This window comes from Pomacea canaliculata, linkage group LG7 (assembly GCF_003073045.1).
Source record: "Pomacea canaliculata isolate SZHN2017 linkage group LG7, ASM307304v1, whole genome shotgun sequence".
In the NCBI taxonomy this organism is placed as follows: Eukaryota; Metazoa; Mollusca; class Gastropoda; order Architaenioglossa; family Ampullariidae; genus Pomacea; species Pomacea canaliculata.
In genome coordinates, this window is record NC_037596.1 from 15,184,226 (window position 1) to 15,208,275 (window position 24,050).

General features: G+C 36.2%; 3 protein-coding genes and 1 long non-coding RNA gene across 7 annotated transcripts; 3 read left to right on the top strand and 1 right to left on the bottom strand.

The window, feature by feature from the left end:
• Positions 1-1,925: 1,925 nt before the first annotated feature.
• LOC112567932 lies at positions 1,926-5,792 on the top strand. 3 transcript variants are annotated; one of them, XM_025244832.1, is made up of 7 exons: positions 1,926-2,027; positions 2,840-2,964; positions 3,460-3,547; positions 4,004-4,099; positions 4,431-4,544; positions 4,904-4,922; positions 5,175-5,792. In XM_025244832.1, the coding sequence occupies exons 3-7, from the start codon at positions 3,499-3,501 to the stop codon at positions 5,227-5,229; spliced, it is 333 nt and encodes a 110-aa protein (XP_025100617.1). In that variant the 5' UTR covers positions 1,926-2,027; positions 2,840-2,964; positions 3,460-3,498; the 3' UTR covers positions 5,230-5,792. The 3 variants fall into 3 exon arrangements, with proteins under 3 accessions (XP_025100617.1, XP_025100616.1, XP_025100618.1); XM_025244831.1 differs by lacking the exon at positions 1,926-2,027 and adding an exon at positions 2,048-2,292; XM_025244833.1 differs by lacking the exon at positions 1,926-2,027 and adding an exon at positions 2,050-2,292 and having other exon boundaries at positions 3,460-3,502.
• A 513-nt stretch (positions 5,793-6,305) lies between these two features.
• Positions 6,306-9,667, bottom strand: LOC112567935. Its single transcript, XR_003099944.1, has 5 exons — positions 9,547-9,667; positions 8,970-9,257; positions 8,721-8,828; positions 7,516-7,910; positions 6,306-7,087 (listed from the first exon to the last, which is right to left on the bottom strand). It is a non-coding gene; the product is annotated as an uncharacterized LOC112567935 (long non-coding RNA).
• Positions 9,668-14,223: 4,556 nt separating this feature from the next.
• On the top strand, positions 14,224-15,838 carry LOC112567456. Its single transcript, XM_025244146.1, has 4 exons — positions 14,224-14,290; positions 14,432-14,713; positions 14,806-15,111; positions 15,564-15,838. The coding sequence occupies exons 1-4, from the start codon at positions 14,224-14,226 to the stop codon at positions 15,620-15,622; spliced, it is 714 nt and encodes a 237-aa protein (XP_025099931.1). The 3' UTR covers positions 15,623-15,838.
• A 1,850-nt stretch (positions 15,839-17,688) lies between these two features.
• On the top strand, positions 17,689-22,105 carry LOC112567931. 2 transcript variants are annotated; one of them, XM_025244830.1, is made up of 6 exons: positions 17,694-17,844; positions 18,065-18,149; positions 18,475-18,561; positions 19,685-19,807; positions 20,775-21,041; positions 21,854-22,105. In XM_025244830.1, the coding sequence occupies exons 3-6, from the start codon at positions 18,513-18,515 to the stop codon at positions 21,964-21,966; spliced, it is 552 nt and encodes a 183-aa protein (XP_025100615.1). In that variant the 5' UTR covers positions 17,694-17,844; positions 18,065-18,149; positions 18,475-18,512; the 3' UTR covers positions 21,967-22,105. The 2 variants fall into 2 exon arrangements, with proteins under 2 accessions (XP_025100614.1, XP_025100615.1); XM_025244829.1 differs by having other exon boundaries at positions 17,689-18,149; positions 21,854-22,104.
• The last annotated feature ends 1,945 nt before the right edge of the window (positions 22,106-24,050 follow it).

Genomic DNA, 24,050 nt, shown 5'->3' on the forward strand with positions numbered 1-24,050 from the left:
TTTTTGGTGTTTTTTAATAGTGTTTTGTTATTGTCAAACTAGAAAAAAATAATCCCGCGGAATTATTTGTGCATAAGGTATACAAAGGTGAAAGGTATTTATAAAGGGCATTCAAAAAATGTAAGAGTGATAACATTTAAACATTTCATAAACGTTTACAAACAACGGCAATGTGATTACATGTTTAGATTATATTATTTTAAACCTGACGTGGCCAAACATGTTTGAAATCAGCACACTAAAGTTATTATGAGACACTGTCAGGGACGCGTTTAAATCACACTTTCACTCACTGTACGCACACGTCCCCTTACGTGTTCTTTCAATCTTTCTTTGTCGTGGGCAGCAAAACTTTTATATCAATCAACAATAAACTCGTGCACACGATACTGCGAACTATATATATACAAAGTCTGTAGGTCTTCCACGCCGCGGCCTGTAAATCAAAGTTGATGTATGTTTTTGAATACAGTGGTACCTCGACATACGAGTGTTTTGAGATGAGCCGCCGAGCGAGCGATATTTTGCTTCGAGATAAGAGCAAGATTTGAGATACGAGGAATCGCACACTACACCGCTGCACACGACCCCAACATGCGGGGCGGATGTTGGTGTCGTGTGCAGCGCCTAACAGTTTCTCCCACCTCAGACTAGACCTCAGTCTGTGTGCTTGTTTCCCTCGTTTTCGAAGCATTTTTGATAAGTTGGGTTCGCGTTTTTTGCTTTTTGTACATTTACAAAACATTATCACATTTATTTTTATAACCATGGGTCCTAAGAAGAAGATGATGTCTATTGAATTAAAGCGTGAAATCATAGAAAAACATGAGCAAGGTGTGCGAGTTATGTACGGGCGTAGCACATCAATGATGTGTACTGTGCTTAAACAGAAGGAGTTGATAAAGGTCGTGCATCGGAGTTGTTCAACGAAACTTGCCTGACTCATTTCCGCAATATCCTGAAAGGGAGGAAGAAACAAACCTCCTTGGACTTTTTTTTTAAACGATCTGCAGGTGAAAATGAGCAAAACGTGACGAAAAAAGCGAAGACCAGTGACGAAAATTAAGCGCTTCCGTAAAAACTTCACTTTTTCTTTTATTATGTTTTTATAGAATGTGTATTTGTTATTTATAAATAAATGTTTTTTTCTTGTAAATACATTTTTCTTATTCAAAAACACTTAACAAAAACAACTGAGGTGGTGTTTTGGGAGCTGGAACGGATTAATGGCATTTCAATTAATTTCAATGGGGAAAATTGCTTTGAGATACGAGCAATTTGACATACGAGCAAGGTTACGGAACGAATTAAACTCGTATGTAGAGGTACCACTGTATTTCGTTAAAGTCTTAGTTACTCACACCTCACTGTCTGAAGAGAACGTCTGTACAACCCAAAAATAAAACGTCCTGGTAAATTCCTCCCCTTCCCTGGTCCAGAAGTTGTGCAGTCTTGGCAACACTTGACTGATATCCACACACAAAACTTTTAGGGAAAACCACATACACCTTCCGGTTCTTAATGAGAGAAAGTGCTGAAAGGCAGACACCTAGTCGACGACTAAGAATATATTCTCTGGGATCAACACACAAGATCCAAAGCGAACACTACAAATAAATCCTCTGGGATCAACACACAAGATCCAAAGCAAACACTCTACACACGTCCACTCGGCCTCTCTTAACTGCCCACAGCCGTCTGCTTCCTTCCAAATAATTTTCACGCTACGTCCCTCTCAACTTGCGTCATAAAATGACGTCGGGTTCTGACGCTAACCGCGACGCAACAAAAACACTCTCATACTGGTAAGGGCAATAATCCCTGACTAACACAGACAGGGGCAACAACCCCCTGTTCCTAACAGACACATACCTGTTATCTGTTATCAAAGTTGTGTTACACGGTGTTATCGTCTGAAACATGTGTAAGTGGTGGCCCTTGTCAGTTGTTGTGCCTGTCCAAGTGGTCCTCTCAACGGAAGTCAAGGGAAGAATGAGTAAATGACTTAAGAGTCGATCAAGCCGCAGGTGAGAGCCATAATCTGCTAAAGTTAAGAGAAAAGATGTAAGGATGTGTTGCCTGCACTGGCCAACGACAGGCCGTGTTTGAACGCTGATTTCAAGGCTAAAGTAAAGTCCAAAACGGATGTTTACGATGCAACCTTCAAGTGGACTAAAGACGATCTACAGAAAGCATATTCTTCCTATTCGCTTACTTTCTTTCCTTTTAATTTTGTATTGGAGACGCTTCTTCGCGGTAGACAAGTCGAGGGGTCGCCAGATAGTTTTCATGGTATTTGGCAAACTTATCATGGCAACTGGTTGTCTCGCTATTCGCAGCGGATATTCATGTGTGCGTGTGTGTGTGTGAGAGAGAGAGAGAGATAGCATTGAGTGTGTGCGCTTGTATTACATGGAGAAATAGAAGATTTTGCCTTGTATCGCCATCTAATGTCAATATTGTAGCCTTTTTTGTTGCTCCGATATCACGAAATCAATCCAATGACAGTCGATGAACAAATGTCGCTAGGGCAGCAAGATGGCGGATAATAATCACTGATAATGTATCAAGCATTGGCAAGCAATGAATTTGTTTTATTTCCTGGTGTGGTTAGCCCCATATTTTTAACCTACGTCGACACGTTCATACTCGACCTGTAAACGATAGTTGCTTAACAAAGTCTCATCTGTTTAGAAGAAAAACTTGTGAGAAAAATGAAACTAAATACTAGCAATAATAGGAGGGGTCAATACCTGAGAGCGATAACAGTTTTTACAATCACTCGAATATTTTTTTCACCGTACCCATGTACACTCTTGTCTTTTTTTCATTTGTGAAGATTTATTGCATCAAGAAACATGTGAAGCACATAAGGTCTATCAACTGGCTACAAGGCTTAGCTTTTCAAATAAATACTTCTTGTGGTAGTGGATGGACAAGTAACAAACAACATATGACTAATCTGTAAGTACTTGAATATTTTCTTCGCGTATTCCAAACATATTCTACACAGCAAACACTTCAAACTTTGCCAACTATTGGCAAGTACTAACGGCCCAGCTCAAAAGCAACTTTATAATGATATTTTAAGGACATTTAGTTGATTCCTTTCCTGTTAGCTGGGGAAGACTTTATGATAGTCTCCATGTTCTTTTGTTTGTATTCTAAACAACTAGCATACTAACAAATTTTAGCCCGGTCCTTTCGGATAACTTTTATCTAGAACAGCTGTTACCATCATTAAAAGTTTTAAATTTACTTCAAATATAACATTTTTCTAGAAGACAGTTTACTGCACCAGGAAGTCCAAGGGCAAACATTGTGATTCAAGCAAGATACTTAATTTCCAGTCACAACCACACATTATCAAGCTGATATAAATGCTATTTACATAAAAATATCGCATAAATAAATATGTTGCTAAATATTTTATAAACTAAAATTGCATTTTGATTCCAGGTCTATGTTTGAGGGACAACTTATTTATCATCACCTAAAATGAGTAAACATTTTTACTTTATTTTGTTCTTCTTTTTGTATGCAAGAGGTAGGTATGGGATAGGGTTTATAAGTTTCTTTGTATTTCAAATAATTTTTAATTTTTTTCTATTTTAGAAGACAATATTTCTCTACTACCAATTATTGAAGGGTTAGAAGAAAGAGAATCATGAAAAAAAAATAAAGACCATTAGTACTTATGTAGAGATTATGGTCGCTGATACAAAATCTGACTCAAAAGTCGCTTGTCTCTGGATTAATGTGTTTTGAATACTATAATGGCTCCCTCAAATCATTCATTTTAGTAATTTTAAGATATTGGAGATGTCATTAACGCTGTATTTTTATTTCATTTCCATTATAAAAGGTTATGTTTGGAGTATGTTATGTCACAGTTGAAATATATCAGACATTTGAGTGCTTCAAGTAATGTCAAGTAATGTACACTTGTTCCCACCAGTCATGTGTGTGTTTATATATATTAGTGTGCTCGTACTTGTTGCAGGTAATGAAGTCACAGAGTGCGATTCATTTTATACACAAGGAAACCGACCGGAAGAGTTCAGAGAATCCCTTAATGAAACCTCTTCTAATAGCGAAGGTACACAAAGATTATTATCTCAAACAGTTTCACTCACTCATTGGTAAATTTTTTGATACAAATCAATCACTACGACATATCTCAATTAACTATTGCAAGAAGGTATAATAAGTAGTTGTAATATTATAGAATAATGTCACCAGGAAGATTACCTCATGACTAAAAATAGACAACATAATTATCGCCCTTAGTAGATTGATAAAAAACTTCATCTTGCGTCTTTAGCGATTGTCGCTGATACACGGCATAGGTGTCAGATTGTGCTAACAACAAAAATAGTAAATGATGATGATGATGACGACGATGACAAATGTAATTTTTCTGTCGCTAGAGGAGCACAATACTGGAAAGATTGTTGGTGGTGTCTTGGGAGCAGTTGCATCTGTCATACTTGTTCTAGGCCTAGTCATCATGGTTGCATGCAAGAAATGCTATAGCCAGGAAGGTTAGTATGACTTTCTTTTATTAAGAAAATTAATCTTTTAGTACAAAACAAAGTTCATAAACAATAGAGTATTTCCAAAAAAAAAAAAGGATTTGTTGACAATCGTGATTTTTATCGTCAAAATCCTGTGTACCTATGAATAATCACACAAATAGTCAACAATCACAATACGGATTTATTTAAAGTGCTTTAGTTATCTCTCATAAGTCTAAGAAATGGAAGACTGTTCTTTAAAAGCTGTAATTTTTTTAAATCAACATCTAGGTTGCAGTGATTTTAAGGTATTTGGTCAATATTTTCAATAACATGACTTTAAATTGCTTTGTATTAAAAGAAAATAAATTTTACTGTTATTTCAGGACACGAGGAAACGGAATCGTAAGTTTGCTTTAAATAAAATATATTGCTACAAATATTTTAGATGAAGATGACAAATGTTTTTATCGTTATGATAATTAAACCATACATCAGACTGTCGCTTCATTACTACAATTAAAGCAGCCAGACAAGAAATATTATTTATGCATAGACGGGTTCTTGAACATTCATTCTTGTGCTTTTCTTTTAGTTATTTTGTCTCGATTTGGTCCTAATTTTAAAAGTTTGTAAAAATTACTTTTGTCATTGCAGAGAGGTTTTCACAGTAGAAGACCAAGAAGAAGTAACTTTGACCCAAGTCACATGAAATGAAAGTAAATCTTGAATGGACAAAACAGTTCTGAGAATGGTTCTATAAGAAATAGAAACAATTCAAACCTGAAACGGACATTGCCATCAACGCTCTGGTCAAATAAAATCAAATCACAACCACTTACGAATATTAAACTTCCAAACATTACAGTTCATAAACGTTTGTCCAAGTCCCTAGCATTTGTACAGAAACTGTGGTCTACTGCGTGCTTGTGTGTGTGTGTTTGTGTGCGTGTGTGTGTGTGTAAAGATTTTTTGGGAAAAATTACCCTGATTTATTTGCTACAAGTCATGTAATAAATCCAATTTTTCATAACCAAACAACTGGTTATACTTCTACGTCAAACCTTCTTTGACAGGTGACTGTTTTCACTAATATATATCACAGTTTTTATACTGTACAGGATTTTCGTGTGAATAGTTGAAAATGTTTTAAACAGCTGGGCTTTGTGACATCCAAACAAGAATCATAGTATATTCTGTAGTGGCTAGACGATAATACATTTTACGATTGAAGAATCTGATAAGAACATTCCTCTTCAAAGACACCAAACATGCACTTTCCAACATTTTCTCACTCTTTTACCATGTGACCTGCCATATGGGCTTAAAACAAAATAACATAAGAATATTAAAGACTCCGGCGTTAGAGCTCTTCCCTGTGAACTTTAACATCTGGTCATAGGTCAAGTTTTCAATACACTTGAAAGAAGCAAACTTTAGGTAAGTGAAACCCCAGCGACAGGAAATAGGATCAATTATTTATCGAGACTTGTGATTGAGGAGTACAGTAGTGGGCAACTGCCTGGGGTCATCGCGAAACTAATGGCAAGGTAATCAAACATATTCCTGACACATATACACCAATCAAAACATTCTTGGCATACATATCGTGCAGTCGTACCTTCATGTATGCAAACAGATGCACATGCAGGTCAACAAATAAGTGATAAGTATTCTGGAGAACAGTCTCAAGTGACGATTCAGTCTTTCAGAGCAGACAGGAAGAAGGAAGTGAACACAATGCACGCAGCCTGGACATCAAAGCCGTTGTCATGATGGCCTGGGTTCTGTTAATTGTTCATTGTTTCCTGTGTGCTTATTGACTGTCAGTGGACAATGGTGTCAGCATGCTTACTTACAGAAACAGAAACTTGCAGTATAAGCAATCTCATTTTAGGACTGAGGAACTCATTTTACACATTATCTAAACTGGCGGAATAAATAATTATATGCGTTTGTTTGTATGTTCGTGTGTTTGTGACTGAGAGAGAGAGAAAGAGAGAAAATATTAGGCCTCACGACATGTAAATTTGCAGAACTCACAGCTTTAGAGACATAGGCACAATCTTATCACATATTTGTATAATGTTCTAACATACCAGTAATTGTCAGTCACATAGGGACAAAGTACATGCAAAAACTCAACTGTTCAAGACATAATATTATTTTCATTGCTGACACATAGCTGTTTAAAGTACAACAAAGACATGCCACTGTCTGTCAGGAGAGAGAAAAGAAAGTTAACGCAGCTTTTAAACACAAAAATGAATTTTTTTAAAATTTATTATCTATTTGGAGCAAGAAATTAAAAAATAATAGAGTTATCAAATATCCAGAAACAAATTTAAATAAAACGATTAGTTCTGGCAGAAAATAATACAAAGATTGATAGCATAAGAGAAAAGTGTAATGGGATGTTATTTAGAAGTATCTGCATTAGTTGCAAAGAGGATGTTGGAATACTGTGTCTCCGGCACGGTCCCGATGATCACATCAGATGTTATCTTGTCTGAAAAGTCCAGTTCTCCGTAGACCAAGCCGTCAGAATTCTTCCCAACAGGTGCCTGTAGCTGTTAGAACGAGGAGAAAATCTTGTGTTTGCTATTTACTTTCACTGATACGTACAGAAAAAGCAATTCAGATTTTTTTTTCATTCAAACCGTCATTCATTCCTTCATTCAAAAAGCAAGTGGAAGGAAATCATCAGCAAAAACTCTGTAAAGGAGGATCAGCCACTTCTTTTAAACAGGTGATACATGCAAATAAATTCAGTGTGTCTAAGATGAATTGCATTCCCAAGACACGGTAAGTGTTAAAGGTTTTGGCACCAGACAACCCATTTCTTGACAGAAAACAGTCATTCTAGAAACAAGCTGTACATCTTCCACAGTAACTTCTACTCCCTGAAGTAAAAAAAAAAAAAACAACTTCCCAGTGGAAAATATATTATGCCTTACTAACTAAAATATATAAATAACTGGGGACAGAAACGTTTTACCTCAGTTGTAGCCTCCCCTGTAGCTGTGATGCAGTCGCTTCTTTCATCTGAGAAATAGTTTGCAACAAAATTGTATGCTCATCATTTGTACTCAAAAATAAGTGCATCCTTGATTACGTAAGTCAAAAGGTAAACGAAACTAAGGAAATGTAGAACTTTTAAGCATTTTTAATAACACTTCTAGATTAAATGACAAAAATGATGTGGAATAAAGCTAATCATATTATAATCAGCAACTTGTAAATTAATTTTCGTGTGGGTTAGTACGTAAGACTTACTTACTTGTTAGTGATAAACTGAAGAAGGCTATATTGGTAGAAAGTAGATGGAGCATTTACAACAGGCAGTCCTTTTAGTACGTATTCATTCTCTTCTTTGGGATTCTGAACGAGGGGCTATAGGGAATAGACTAGCGGTTAGAAAAAAGTCCAAGGCGTACACACGAACCAGTCTGTTGTCGCAAAATACATTTTAGCTCTTCCCAATGGACCCAGCTATAAAGTGAGTACCTGGTCTCAAGCTAATGGAACGACGGAGCTGAGATAGCAAAGGATGCTGCAGAGATGAATGAGTAATTTCGTGAAAAGTTTAGAAGAACTGTGTTTAGCCTTGAAAGGTCAGGTGTTAGTGACCTCATTTTACTCCAAGCCAGCTTTAATAGGCCGGTGCCCATCTTCTCTTCCTCGCTGCTTTACTTTCCCCAACAATCTATGGAATCAGGTAACCATACCCGCCAGCAAGACCGACAACATTTGCTGGGTTAGTCGGGAGTTGGACCAGAGCGCTCTCGGTTAAAAGGCCAGCTCTTTAACCACTTAGCTACCCGGTTTCTTCAATGCTGTGTACCTTAGTCAACAGTTCAGGATTATAGATGTCCAATATTATCGTTTCGTGAATTTACAAATGATGATTGAATGAAAACTTTCCAGCTGGTAAAGATTCGTTTGGGATAATGAGTTTATGCATGTGCAAGCATGTCTGTGTAGCATGAGTGTAGACAAATGAATACAATAGGATACTAAATGTTTTCTGTACTGTCCACTTTATCACTGCCATTGTTAAGGTGGTCTTTCTACAGGAATAATACATTTGTTAAAACTGATTTAAACAAGAACTGAAGGCAAATTTCAACTTATTACAAAAACAGTAAACTGAACATCAGTCTCTTTGTAGCGAACACTTATGAAGGTATGCTATAAGCTTACCCAATGGCCTTCTATTGAAAACACAAAGGATGACTGCAGCAGTGAAGATGGTAGCACAGAGCACACATGAAGACCCAAGGAAGAGAAAGGTTTTCCAGAACTTTAGGTCTAACAGACAAAATTTTCTTTCCGTTAAATACGTCACCACACGCAAATAATTAGTAAAACAAATTTGAGTTAAGAAATACTGTGTTTTGCAACAACAACAAAAAAAATCGCTACCATGAGAGATAATGTATATATACTCACACGAGAATGTCTTATTTCTGAAACTGAATGTTCTGTTTGAAATCCCGATGCTATTGTTGATAAATAAAGTCCAATCTTCCTCACACCTGTCTGTAGTTAAATTAAGAGTCAAGGTAAGATCTGGAGGTTCGCCGCTGACCTTACAATTAACTTCTTTTTGGGGAAATTCCTGTGTTAAATCTCTTATCCAGCAACTGCTGATATTTGTGTGAGATTTAAGCCTGATACTCATGACTCCTTTTTCAATTATGAAATCTTCGCCATTAGTGCCAGAAGACTGAGGAGGACCTGAAAGAGTATTCAAACGTTTCTTTTTATTTTAGTTTTGATAAACTCAAATGGTATACGAGTATAAATGTATGTCCCAACAACAAATATCATCCATGTTATAGCGCATCTCTTGCTTAAACCAATTTATGATAAAACGATGCATAAAGTAGAAATTAAACATATAAGAGAGGTCTAATCACAACATTTCAATTGATCAACAAGTAAACTTATCATATTTTATGTGATTTCTTGTTTGATGTCGCAGGTTAGTGTGAGCAATACAGTATTAGCTGACAATGATACTCACAATTTAACATCGCACATGGAAGAAAGAAGCACAGAATAAATAACCCGAATAAAGTGCTGTGTATCTTCATGCCTGCTTTCTCAACCTTCTTCTCTGAAAGCATTCACACAATAACACAAGCAGAGTTTTCCGTAAAAACATAATTAGTTTCGCATTCGCACGTTAATAATCACTTTAAGGTGTCACAGGATGTGTACATCTACCAGTTGTCTTCCTCGTCCTTTTGCTTCCTTATTTTGCTGTAGTTTGAATTTCAACCACTAACATGTACGAAAGATAAGATTCATTTCTATTTAGTGACTCATTATCGTTTAGCCTATTTTTTCCATGCTGTGCACCATAGTAATGATCAGTACAAAAATCCTGTGATAATCTCTAAATGCAGAGAAAAGTGTAATTTAGTGATGAGTGGTATTTCATCCATTTCTTTTATTTCCCATTTCTCATTGTTCTTATCGTGCCTATCTTCATCTCGTTATCACTCACTTCTCATTAATCTTTCTCTTTTCTTCATTCCTTTCCATGTTCTGTTGTTGTTTGCTCACTCTATTGAACCTTGCCTTACTAAGACATTAATTACTCAAACAGAAAACTAGAAGAGAGACTAAAAAGTAGTGATGTTTATGTGTCACTGTATATATATATGTGTGTTAGTGTGTGTGTTGCTTTCTAATGTTTGTGTCATGTCGTCTGCATTGCTTGCGTTCCTTCACATTCTCTAGTATTTTAAATAAATAAAAATACATCGTCTTGGTTTGAATGTTCTGGGCCGAAGCAGAAACTAAGTTCTCCTCACAACAAAAGCAGTGTGTGGCCTCCCGACATTAAAAGGCTCAGGCCGAATGTCGTCGAGGGAAAAGCAAGGTTGAGTGTAAAAGGTCAACTATGTATGAAAATTTCGCAGGGCAAGATCAGACCTGCTTCGTGAAAAGTTGCAGCTGGTGACAATCAAGCAAAATATCTTCCATTTTTAACAGTGAATATAATAAATGCTTAGGGAAAAGTTTAACCGAGTATGTATAAAAAGTATTAATTGAAGAAAGGAAGCTTTAATGTTTGCAATGTGATCAAAGAGATTAGATTTGTTTTACTCAATTTATAACACCATTTGCACTCTACCCCACTGCATTTAAGAAACACCTTCATTAAAAAAATGTATCCACAATAAGAACAGAACGAAACGCTTAGATAATCCTTTATTCATGTAATGGGGAAAAAAAAACAGGATTAAAAAAAGACGGGAGACAACCATTGCTTTTTCGACGCATTCCAAGACATCGAAACAAGTTTTTATTAATGCCCCTTATCGTATACCAAGACATGCCTTGAATGTAAAAACTTGGGTAAGGTTAAGTTAACCCTGTCTGCTTGTCTGGCAGTGTTCTAATCACAACAGACATTTTTAGCAGTAAGCTTTCCTTTACTCTGTTTTCTAATAAAGGACTTTGAAGGTATTAGAAATATTTACATAAACAGCAGCCCGTTCCATATGTAAACAGTTCCCGCTCCGTAGGGTATTTTGGTCATGAACACACGAACTAAATATATGAACACTAATGTCAAAGGGTAATAACACTGGGTGGCGTACAAACTATAGGCTTCTCGCCTTAAAAGATGTAGTTTAAACTCTTGCAACTTAAAATCTGTTGGATTTTTCTTTTCTCTAAATCAATACACAGAAATTTGAATTCATATCGACAGTACTTACTCAGTATTACAGCACCTGTTTTGTTTTGTTTGTTTTGTTTGTTTTGTTTGTTTTGTTTTTGCTTTGTTTTGTTTTGTTTTGTTATGTATTTATTTTTTGTTGTTTTGTTTCGTGTGTTTTGTTTTGCACGTATGTTTTCATTGTAACATCTGCAGGTAATACGGAAACAAAGTGTGCAGAAGCTGAAGGAAAGTTTCCAAAATGCAAAAATATAGCATAAAAAGCTTGCTTCGGAAATGTTTTACACTAAATGTGTTATCAAAAAATCTCGCGAGGACAGAAATGTGGTGCAACTTTTGGCAACTACAGCCCCAACAAGGTTTTCGACGAAGTAGATTCTAGCTCTGGACTAACGGAACACTGTCTACAATGAATTTTAATATTATTGTCGAAGGTCTTAGTGTGTGTGTTTGTGTGTTGTTTACTTTGTATGAGTGCGTGCGCAAATGTTCAAATGCTACTACTTGCATCTAATCCTGGATATTTACTTTAGAAACTCAAATTTCTAAAAAAAATGATGTAGAAAGATATTCTGATGTTTGAAATGAACGAATGAATAGATCGGAAGAAATGGAAGGCTACATATTGTCCTTATAAAGTTCCTCTCGTGGACAACATGTGCGTTTACATGACTTTTAAATTCACACGAAACTAAGTCGTGTTAGAAATACATTTCGTTGTCTTCCAGTTTGAGATTAGAGACCATTAAAAAGGTAAATAAATCTTGCATCTTTGAACCCAGCTTTAGTGTTTGGATCTGCTGATTCGTGCCATCATACCCAATGTCAACCAATCTCTGTCAACGGACATAGTACCATCTTCTTTCAATTATCCCGCTTCTAAAAAAGTTCATTCTTGATCGCAGACATTATTACTTTGTCATATATGTAAGAAATGACCTGACAGCATGTGTATCCTGTGTCACGTCACAAGTGAGGACATGAATGTTGTCAGCCTGTAGCCCTGACGACCTGCAAAACACCTTCATCGCTTATCCCAACAGCAACATCCGGGGACTAATCAACTTCGGATGCAGCTCTGAGTCCTCAGTGGAGAGGTACATGGAGCGGTGTGTCCAGACCACCGGTTGTCTCGCCCTGGATTTTCACGGTGAGTATCAACACAATGTAGAAAAAGGTTATGCTGACTTCTATCTAAATGAAATGCAAGGGGAAGCGACACCAGCATGACATTAATGCCGTCTGTCCGAAATTTAGGATTTATAATTACTGCAAACGACACTTCAAAGTAAACAAGAAGTCTTCCTTTCTAGAAAAAAATTGAACTACACTTAGTGAATACGTAGTAACAATTAGTACAGTGACAAAGTCATTGCCATTAGAAAAAAAAAATGCTTCTTAATTACTATGCTTCACTACTTTTAAAGTTCTTACTAAAATAAACTGCAAAAAAGCATAAACTATCTGAAAAATGTAAAATTGTTATAATTACATCTTTGTAAATAGTGCAAAAGTGTCGTAGAAATATAAGCAACCATTTTTCACTTCAGAGGCCACTATCCTTGCATGCGCATATGCAAGCGCTAAACTTTGTGTGTTTGCGTGTGTGAATGTGTGCGTGAGTGCGTGCATGCGAGCCTGTATAAATTTCGATATATATTATTCTCTATGTGTTCCCTAGAAGTAGACATCATCTCTTGTGCACTCAGACTGAATACTGAAGTATTTAAAGGTTTAGCTGTTATTTTATTTTTGTTTCTAAAATATCGGTTTTGATTTCTGTTTATTTTTTAAACTTTGATGTTATCCAAAGACTACATATAGACTTGTTCCCATATACATACTGGCTGGTCTGACTTTTGAAAACGGTTATTATACTTAGGATTATAATTATCGAGAGTGCTAGGGTCAGGTTACTATAACAAAAGGCAGCCTTCCTCGCGAATTTCCGGGTTATTTTAATCAAATCTGTCTTTACAACTTTCATAAGGAAATACACCTAATTAAACTGACTCCAATATTAAAGACTGAACGGACTTTAATCGAATGACTTTAGGGTGCTTTGCCCTTTACAGCCAAGTATTTTCTCCGTGTTCTGTATTTCAAAGTAAACGAGACAGGACATCAGGGTCGACATGGGCAGACTGTATTATTATTTATGTGCTATGATACTGTTGGAGCTGTTTCATGGGGATTGGAAAACCAACGTTTTCGCTTGTGAGTGTTGGATATTGTAAAATTAAAAATGTGAATGGAAGTTTTCTACCGACAATTGCCTATCCACTTCAAAGAGGATTTGTTAACATTCCACTTTTTGTTTGTATTTCTTATATATATATATATTGTAAAAAAAATCGACAATGCAGTATTTTTATAATCTGTTTCAGGCACACGTATGCTGACAAATCAAACATTTTTCGAGGAAATAACAGCCAAAGAAAACACACAATATAATTTCAGCTTTCGACCGAAAGATGAACTGAGAGAGACTGCCAAAGACTCGGTGTTTATAATTGAAGTCAAGTTGTGCGACAATGGCAACAGTCACTTAGTTTGCAGATGCCGATGGATTTCTGAAAATATTTCTCCATGCAAAAATATGGGAAATGTCACGATTTGCGATGTCTACAACTCCGAAATGCTTTTATCTATGCTTATAAAAAGGAGTTATAGAGACCTAATGTGGGAGCTAAGCGGCCCGGTGGCGCAACGGTTAGCGCTGTTAGCGCCTGTCACCAATACAGTGAAGGTTGGCTGCCCTGAGTTCATTTCTCGTCTCGGGCACGCTGTTCTTTCTCTGCAAGTGGCATCTGTTTACAGGGCTGGCCGCCCTCCGCCAAGGACGGTCCCAAGCCCGGCTGAAAAAGGAGGAGGGTTGGGCGTGGGGCCAGCACCCCCACCCCGTAAAACAAATCCTTGCTACCGAAACATCGACAACAGTTAAGACTGTAGTCGATGGCCTATGCCCCAGGAGGGGTGAAAGGGCCTAAAAAAAAAAAAAAAAAAAAAATGTGGGAGCTATACAGACACAATTCTGCACCACGGGTAGTTAAACTCACTTCACTACATGTTAGATGTAAGTACTATTTTATTTTACCCTCATGTTTATGATATTAAATACCTGAAACGACATTTGACAATGTGTTGGAGTTAGTTTTAAAACTAATGTTAGAAAATATTAGAATCTACACTTCTAAGAGTTATTTTGTGTCTCCAGACCCTGCAAATGTCACAGGGTTGCAGGTGAATGGACAAGAAGTTAACCAGACTCGTGTTATTGACGAAAAACAAGAGGTTATTGTCTCGTGCTTCTTCACCAATGGCAATCCTCTCGTCAGTGTTCGCCTGATGGACGACACAGGGCGAGCACAGAGTTCAACGACTCATGGACAAGGACCCCTCACCCTGTCTCTCGGACAGTTTCGCTGTCAGGATGTGTGGCCAACCATCAAGTGTGAAGCTCCAGAATCGGAACGTAACCGATCTGTGGTAATTTTTGGTAAATGTAAGTAGTTTGGTGATTTTAAATCAATCAATTAATCAGTCAATCAATATATCAATCAATCACCCTTTTCTTCCATCTTGTTCCAGGCCCACCTCAGTTTTTGCACACTGACACTCAAGTCTTAGCGTTAAGAAGAGTTCTACAGGAAGGTCTCACACTTAGACTGAGATCCTATACCAGCGACATCAAGAAATGTCACATGACCAGGTTGTCTCCTCAGCCAGCGTACATCGAAGTAACATGTGGGTTGGCCGGAAGTGCCCCCGAGTTTAACCTGACCCTGCGTTTTACTGCAGATTCATATATTGGAGAAGGAATTTGGATGTTACATGCCATAACAGAAGCAGGCAGCTCAAATATTACCTTTATGATAATCAATAACACTTCTGAGTGTAAGTATTAATAAAGAAATCGTTAGAGAAAATAAAATGCTGCATCAAAAGCACATGTTTGTCTAGACAGTATAAAATATAGTTAGTTTTATCTCAGATTTATGTAACAGCTGGATGCATTATTTTAGTCTGTTGTCCACAAATAATTTAACATTAACATACAGCATGATGTTCCATTAATGCAAATGGCTAGGCCTCTTGATAGCACCAAGTATACCTTTGTCACTTTGATTATTTCAATTCAGTGATTATATTAAAATGCACAGCTGAGTAGTATATTGCTGACCAGTTCTAAACTGTTATTGACCTATTTTAATTAGACGATTACACTTTCGTGCACATACATACAAACACACACACGTTTCCTAGCACATTTTTGCTAAAGTTGAATACGAGTTCAGTAAAGACGAGTGTAATGTAACCAGAGTAACCAGGTTATTTGTACTTCACAGTTGGTAACCAAGGACCTGCAATGACGTCCGGAAACAAGAAATTAAATACAAGTGAGTAAAAATGCATTGATAATTCTACATTTCTGCACACATTACTTTGTACTTAGTGCCTGATCGCGTATTACTGTCGACTAAATTACATGAAACTTTTTTCTACTAGCTTATAAAGATTTCTACACAAGCATAGCAAAAGCTAAAGAAAAAAGTAAATTGCATAGTGAAAAAGTTCTTATCTTTTCCGATTCTCTCCTCAGCCGTGACGAAATAGCCAAATAGTCTTATCGTGTGACCAAGAGCTGTATTGTCTAGTGAATAGTCTCTTAAGCACAATATTACCGGATAGGGGGGATGCGCTTAGCCATGGAGTGAGTTATCTCCCCCGACGAAGTTTCACTATGACTGGCAGTCAGAAGGGAACAAAAAGGACTCCCATGTCAAATGTGACATTCAGAACTCGTATATTAAAGAGGGAAACAAGTGGTTCACTTTCTTTTTATACACTTTTTAAAAATTTAACTATGCTTTTTGTCCGGTTCATATTTGTCATTGAGTTTTGTCCCTCATCCAAGAGCTCTGAACTTTCCACCAGTCACTCATTTTTTGTTACAATGCAATGTTAAATCACTTCCAGCAGTTCATAAGTAGTATTTGTTTTCTTTTTAATTTAAAATTTTTGCATGAGGAATTACATGCCAGATTAGGGAAGATAAGTAGCTGCTTTTCCAGGGATAGTAAACTAGTTAGGCCTATAAGACAGAAAAAATAGTCGCAAAGAGAACCAAAAAAAATAATACCAAAATTCAAAAAGACTTAATTTTTAAAAAATAAATTAGGAAAAAACTTAAATGTATTTTATTTGAAATGTATTAAACGGGTTAAAAACTAATGTCTAATGGACCTTCTTAAATAAATATAACAGAATATAAAAGGCTGAGGAAACACATTTCAGCATACCCCCCCCCCCGCACACACACACACATTTATTTATGTACTGCGGACACTTTCTTTGTGTATTGAAAAATCAAAGAAAGGGAAACAAAGCAAGGAAAAGGACGGAGATTAATTTTTAGACAAGCTAAACAGATAATCATGATCGATTATTTTTACCGTACGCACCTAAACATAAATATTTAAAGATAATTATGCAACTAATTAATTAATTAACAGCTGCCATTGGCCATTATAAAGAGCTACACTTAGGTAGCTTTCTGCTATTCACACATAACTTGTGTAATAAACTAACACTTGAAAAGTAAACATCGTATTCTTCCTGCATTTTTTAGAAGAATTTAGCATTAACGCTGAAAAAGTAAGTTGAAAATTTGTTCTATTTTCCCTGTCTCTGATTAAAATGCATGCACTGTAGTTCTTCACGCTGAAGTGAAGAGGAAAACAAATATCCGAGTACAGCATGCACTACAGTGATTTCATCGGAGTACAGCAGTAAAAACAACTTCAATAGTTTGCATAATTTGTACCCATCCTTTAAAACATAAAGGAATTCTTAATGGGACGGATTGGTAAAAGCGTCAAAAACATGGAGAACGAGCGGTGATGGTCACAGACGACCGATTGCCCAACTGGCGTAGCCGTCACGCGCTGACGATAACCCGTAAGTTGGACATTTCGCTCGCCGATGTGAGTTCGTGCCCGGACTCGTTGACCAGTTTGGTGAGACCGGACTCACTACTTGCTCAACTGCCGCCTTCGACAACGGCTTTGCCCACAGCAATTACAGGGAGTTTAAAAGTTAAGTGTGCAGTAAAATTCTTGTATTTATATAAATTGAAATTATATACACAATATGAAGCTTTCTCGTATTTAACTTTTGTATAGCCCTTTTCCAAGCAATTGCTTCACGTGATACCATCGCTTGTAGCATGTGTTCAATTCTTACTTGACCGTCTCTTTTTTCCCTGTTTTTATTTGTATCGCGTCTCATGAAAAACTTTCATTTTCCTGTCTTACAATACGATAAAGATAACTTCTGACATTTGGTCGTTGTGGGGGATGAAGTATTAGACACCACAACTTTCTCGGGACATGCTATTTTCCATGGTTGTGTACCTTTTTCTAGTCAGTCATTGTGTAGCTGATAGCTGCGTCGACTGGGTGTAAGTTCACAAGCAGACTGCTGTTTGTATGTCAAATGACTAGACTAGTATACATTCGTAAAGGGCTTAGGCTGAAAATTGTAGGCCACTCAGCTAGGTCAGGTTAGTTGGTGGGTGCTGCTGACTAGATTTTCCTTCTTTGCTCCGTGACCAGAAAAACATGTCAGGTAACGTTTTCTCAACATACTAGGGAGTGATTGGTTGTGGCAAATAACTGTGAGCAGTCGCAGTTTTTTCGATCCACTTCATAAACATTACGTCGAACATTTAGGTCTACTTTCAATCTCAAATGATTACATCTATAAAACCCATGTAAATCATGTACTATCTTGCATTTCTTGGATACTGTACCTAGCGCAGACCGTGAAACGTTTGTAACCTTTTTAGAAAGTGCAGGTGGCGTTTCAAACGCGACCGGAGCTGCCTTCACTCTGGTCTTATAACAACAGTTTATGATTTAGTGGATAAAAAGGTACGGAACACATCATTCAAAAATTTAATTAATTTACTCATATATATATATAGACATACACATATATATCTCCTTCTCTGTCTTGCTTTTCTGCACTGCTAAAAAGATTCCTTTAGTAGGAAGGCAAAAGCAAAGCCTGTTTTCACTAACTGTACTGAGAGAGAAAACTCCAGGCAAAATATCGTGAATGGAGTCCATTTTTTATGTAATACTATCATAACTATACGATTATAGATATTATTTATAAAATAGTTTCTCACATAGTAAATAATGAGGCTGATACTTGTTCTGATAGACATTTTAATAAGCTTCATTCAAATTTCAGGTACAAGTTTACGAGGCAACTACCAACAACGGATTACAATGATTGTTATTTTGTTTTTCAATTTGCTTTTTGTCCTGTGTGCTACAGGTAAGTAATAATAAAGAATATAATAAGAGACAAAAAGAAAACATGACAACCTGCACACATCTAAATCGTTTCCAGCTGACCTTTGTATTGTAAGCAATCTCATATTCTTGCTAAACAGAAAGAAAAAAAATTGCATCTTAAAACACCTCAGACCTCAAACACAACTTTTTAATGTTAAGCTGACTTTCCCGTAATAGCATTTCGAGACTTTCTTTTAGAAATATTTTTAGAAATATTCTACTTTTTATTCTGCTTTATTTTATTTTCGGTAAAATTTTGTGATAATCAAATTGGGCACAAGAAAACAACAAAAAGAAACTTCTTAAGAACATGTGCAAAAATAACTGTGGATTACCTTACTCAGCGTTTCTACAAAATAAAATGGGAAAAAGATAGAATGGGGACTTTTCAAAAAAGAAAAGTACTAATAACAATGTTGCATGTTTATCATAAAATAGCGTATGTACCATTTCAAATAACTAAAAATGTAACGAAACTAACTGAATGAACAAGTGATTATGCACAAGATTTCTACCATATAGTTTGGGAATATGTTATTTCAACAAAACCAATATAAATAAACTTGATGTCAGTATTCTGGGAGAAAGTGCCATTATCATACTGTGGCATTTTTAATCCTGAATGTGTCTTAAGACATAATTGAATTACTGCATGGACAAAGGTTTGGTCTCATTCGGAGTTTTGCTTCTTTCGTGGTCGAAGGGAAAGACATTGCCAACCCTCTTCCGCTCCAGGTACCGTATCCAAATTTAGTGCAAGTAAAACCAAACATTGTTCTTCGATAGACATTTTGATAAAACATCAACAAGCGAAACAAAGCCAAAAACACTGTTAATGAAACTTGGTCCTGGTAGAGGTACTCCGGTTCAAGAAAAGTAGACAATTAGTTTCTTATCTCTAGATATCTTTGAAATGGTTTAGTAGCCCTCGTAAATTATTGAATCTTCGTAATTCAAAATTAAGTATACTTTCATGCATAGCATTACTTTTACTGGATGTTCTTTGAAATCTACTGCATGTTTCTCAGTGTTACTGCTCTTGTTTGTTTGTTGTAAAATTTATATCCCAAGCACGTTTATGCGTGTATGCGCGCTTGTTTCAGGTAACCCAAACACAGAGTGTGATGCATCCGAAATGGGAAAGCTAACGTGCAAATTTTCCACAAATATCCACTCTACACAGACGGATTTTTCCGTTTATTTTCATTCCGATAAAGGTCATGAAGGTATTTAATTATTTCCAATTCTTGATGAAAATAAGCAGTATTAGTATCTAGCATTGCGATAGCAGTTCATTTTTTCTGATTTTTCCGTAGATCGTTTGCAGGTAGACATAAGATTGGGTACATCCAACAAAATAACATGTTTGAAGGAATTCGCATCGCCCAGATTTGTCAGTTAAAAGTGTCGTATAAACAGTAAAAACACTTAATGACAGATTTATGTAACGCTTCAACTATTCATTGAATTATCTTCTCGTCAACTACAAAGGCTTATAGTTAATCGTTTTTTGCGTGACACAAGGCCAATAGCATTAATAGGAAAAAGCATAGATTCAACACATAAGGCCACTTTTATTCGTTATGTGGGGACGGTTTTTACGAGGCTATGACATAATTATGGCATTACAAAATTTAAATGTCTTAATAACTAGTACAGATAAAATATTTTACAGAAGGATCGAGTAAGTTGATATCTTTTTAAAATTAATTTATTTTTACTGTACGATGTGAAAGACATAGAAAATTTATTACTTGATTCTGGCAGTTGATAGCATGTCATTATGATAACTTTTCTTCCGTTGCCCCAGTGAATTTGCTTAATATTTCGATTTAATAACGTGTAAAAAACTATTCACATAAGCCTAATTACATATTTAATAAGCCTAATATTATTTATTTTTTTGGACCAACATTTTGTTAAATCGGACCAAAGAACACGAGAGTGAATAAGAAAAAAAGGCTCAAGTCGCTTGCGTAGAGCGGATGTAAAGGGGATCATCAACACATGGCCAATAGCTGCCAAAAATAATCAGTGAGACATAATTAGCATAACTAACAAGATAGTTTGGATGTAAAAAGATCTACTACAAGGCAACTGTGTGCGCGTAACCTAAGACATAAATAATAATCTGGACCAGTCTATAAGCAATAGACGCCATTTTTAGTAATCGGTTTACGGTTTATTGCACAGAGCTGCTGGTTGACTGTGTATGGGTGGATGACGAGCTTCAGTGCCTTACCCAGGAAGGCTTTGAGTGCAAGCAGCCGGTTTCGCAAATTGCTGAGATTAGTCTGCCATCACGATTCGTAAACAGTTCCGGGACATACAAGTGTATTGCAGGCTCTGGACATGGAAACGTCCAATCGTGTCAAGTTGGTAAAAGGCATCAAGAAAGCCAACAAGAAAAGAAACAGGAATTTATAGAACTTGAGAACAGCAACTATCCTGATGACAAAGGTAAACTTTTTTTTTAGTTTATGCACTTTGTTATAGAACTACATTCGTTCCAAAAGATGAATCTACTCTCTGTCTTTCTCTGTGTCCCACGCAGCACATTTACAGTCCCTTTACTGCCATTTGACGATTATAACAGATAATGGTAAGATTATGACATAATGAAACCGGTAATATTGCCTAGAGCAGTGATGCCCAACCTTTTTCGGCCAGCGGGCCATATCCATTTCGGACAGCCGTGTCGCGGGCCACTTCACCGCAAAAATACAAAAAAATAGAGCAGATACCATTTTTTTATTAGAAACAAGTTCTACTTACCATTAATTATGTGGTAATTAGTGGGATATTTGAAGTTGTTTTCCCGAAACCAACTTCTGAATGTCCAGCTGCATAGTAGAGACACCAAGTCGGAGCACTGAATCGAAATGTTCGTCCATCGATAAAAAATTGGGAAACGCCCCTACGTGGGGATAAATACTTCTTCTTCCTTTTTTTTCGTTTTTTTTTAAGGTCTTCTTTTATTACTAACATGCCGATTTCCTGCACTGTGGGCAGAAGTTTCGCGGGCCGGGTGGCACCGCGTCGCGGGCCGGATATGGCCCGCGGGCCGTAGGTTGTGCATCCCTGGCCTAGAGAATTCAGATACATATCACCATCAACACTGTACTTTGATCACTAGCTGCTACACTGTGAAAAAAAACACTATAATGAAGTAAAGCTTCTAATAACTTTAAGACATTATTGCGTTACAAAATATATAAAAATATATAATAATAATAATGACAATAATATTATTATTATTTAATTCACTGCAGGGAAGAGTTCTCTAGTTCCTTTGTATGCCGCCATCGGATCTACTTTGGGAGTGATCGCAGTTGCCGCAATCATTTTGGTTCTGCTTGTGAGGCGTAAGATACAAAGAAGTTAGTATAATTTTCCCCTGATTAAAAGAATAAAATATGATCAGATAACAACCGTTCATTAAGACACTAAGTAATTAAACTTAAATTAACCTTAGCTAAACTAGTGCATTGAGACACTAAATCTTTTATTCTAGAAAGCACAGTTCCTATGCCTTGTCTGTTTTAACTCCTTTTCAAGAAATTCTATATGTTGTCCTCCTACACTTTATGTGTCTTCTGTATCACTCACCATTGTAACAATTTAAAGACTGTTTTTATATACCTTAAGTCCATCATCCAAAAGTTACTTGTTTAGTTAAAACAGTTTTAATCTCAAAAGAAATAATTTTTAGCATGCGCACATACTTTACAGAACGTTTATTGTTGTGAGCTGGTTGATTTATTATTATACATTTTTGATGTTGTTTAAAATGAAGAAAATATTAATGTTTACTTTTGTTTCTTTCAGGAAATAGGAATTTTAAACTGTAAGTTTCTTTCAACTGTTATCTCTTGACACATATAGTTTAGACAAATTAAGTTCACTCGATGTGATACCTTTTGATCTGTAAATCAGTGGAAGTAGTCATAAATAACAATTTCATTAAGGAAACGACAGCCATACACTCTAGTACACACTTACTCCGGTTGATGTTCAAATACTCTTTAATAGACATGGATTTTTATACACACGAACGTGCACGCCCAGCTTTTAATTTCTAGTAATCCATTAACTTTAGAGGCTAATTCGTTTATTTCTTAACTAATGCATTTCCATCCTAAAATCACTTTTATAATTTCAGGGAATATGTAGGAGAAGAGGAATGTGTAAGAATGTTTCTTGAATAGTTTGGATATTCTTCAAAAAAATGAAATAGTCTTCCATCGCTAAATATTCCTAAAAATGCTAAACTTTACAAAACCATTTTAAAAACTGCTAGAAGTTTCAGCTGTGAAACCTAAATTATTATTCATTCCTCCACTACTACCAAAGTAAGCAAGTGTGTAGACATTCATTCATTTCATTACTAAATTGGAACAGCTGAATCAGTCGTAGGAAAGATCTGATGGAGCGTAGCAGAGGAGAGAACTCACGCTAGCAAGGCGAGTCTTATTGATGTTACCTCACATTCTCAACTACTCATTTGAGTCAGGTTTTTATTTCACTGTGTGCAAGGTATGGATAATCATAAAGAAAGTTCGTGGTTCACTTTCATCACCACTCACATGTTTAAAAGATCAACAGTTCCTCATTGATCCTCGATAAGGATCTTATGAAGATGACAGACATTGATGCATTGGATGAAGTTCGTTTGTATGTGTGAGAGAGGGTATGTCGCTATATGGATTTGTATTTTTATGTATATATTTATATACACAATATTATCTAATGTTCATGTGTATACATTCTTTTAAGAGCAACCGAAAATTTTTGTCTTGTATTATGGCTCTTACAGAAAGTAAAAACATATTGATTGATTCATTTATTCATTCATTGAATGATTGATTGATTTAAAGATACGTTTCTTTAGTTCTCGACGTGAAACAGGTTACAAAGTGAATGTAATTTCTTATTTTTCTCTATTATTTCTTATGCACCATGTTCGGTAGCTTTGATCAACAACACAACTTGAAATCATCACTGCTTAGCTTCTGTGGCTCTTCTTATGAAGAAGTAGTGACAAATTTGATGAAACTGTGAACGGAAAGTAAGAACCATTTCACTGCTTTAACAGAATCCGCCACCCCGTAGAAAAATTAACTAATGCATCATTGTGCAGGTGCTTACGAATCAGATGTGGTAGAAATGCGTGGTGTCCTACAAAAGACACTTTTACACTCCAGTCGGTTAACTCTCGTGTAGTTGTTAACATAAACCTTGGCGTTTAGTTATTAAGTCAGAATAACTCCCTCACAGATTACACAATCTGTAGGCTAGACACATCACAAAAAGGAAAGGTGTACTAGATAAACAACTAGATGCAGTAAGGATAAATAGTATAAAAAGTAGGACTGGAAGTGGGTGTTTAAATAACTCATTTTTATTGCTTATTATAGACAAGTTCGTAGTACATTAATTATATGTGCACTTCACGAATGTATGTTTAAG

What these genes read in the sequence shown, in the direction of transcription:
- LOC112567456 (XM_025244146.1), top strand. Translation starts at nt 14,224, where the DNA reads ATGTGGGAGCTATACAGACACAATTCTGCACCACGGGTAGTTAAACTC. An exon ending in CACTTCACTACATGTTAGAT is followed by an intron (nt 14,291 to 14,431) that starts GTAAGTACTATT and finishes TTGTGTCTCCAG; the next exon opens with ACCCTGCAAATGTCACAGGG. An exon ending in AATCAATAACACTTCTGAGT is followed by an intron (nt 15,112 to 15,563) that starts GTAAGTATTAAT and finishes TGTACTTCACAG; the next exon opens with TTGGTAACCAAGGACCTGCA.
- LOC112567932 (XM_025244832.1), top strand. Translation starts at nt 3,499, where the DNA reads ATGAGTAAACATTTTTACTTTATTTTGTTCTTCTTTTTGTATGCAAGA. An exon ending in CTTCTTTTTGTATGCAAGAG is followed by an intron (nt 3,548 to 4,003) that starts GTAGGTATGGGA and finishes TACTTGTTGCAG; the next exon opens with GTAATGAAGTCACAGAGTGC. An exon ending in AACCTCTTCTAATAGCGAAG is followed by an intron (nt 4,100 to 4,430) that starts GTACACAAAGAT and finishes TTCTGTCGCTAG; the next exon opens with AGGAGCACAATACTGGAAAG.
- LOC112567931 (XM_025244829.1), top strand. Translation starts at nt 18,513, where the DNA reads ATGATTGTTATTTTGTTTTTCAATTTGCTTTTTGTCCTGTGTGCTACA. An exon ending in TTTTGTCCTGTGTGCTACAG is followed by an intron (nt 18,562 to 19,684) that starts GTAAGTAATAAT and finishes CGCTTGTTTCAG; the next exon opens with GTAACCCAAACACAGAGTGT. An exon ending in CAACTATCCTGATGACAAAG is followed by an intron (nt 21,042 to 21,853) that starts GTAAACTTTTTT and finishes AATTCACTGCAG; the next exon opens with GGAAGAGTTCTCTAGTTCCT.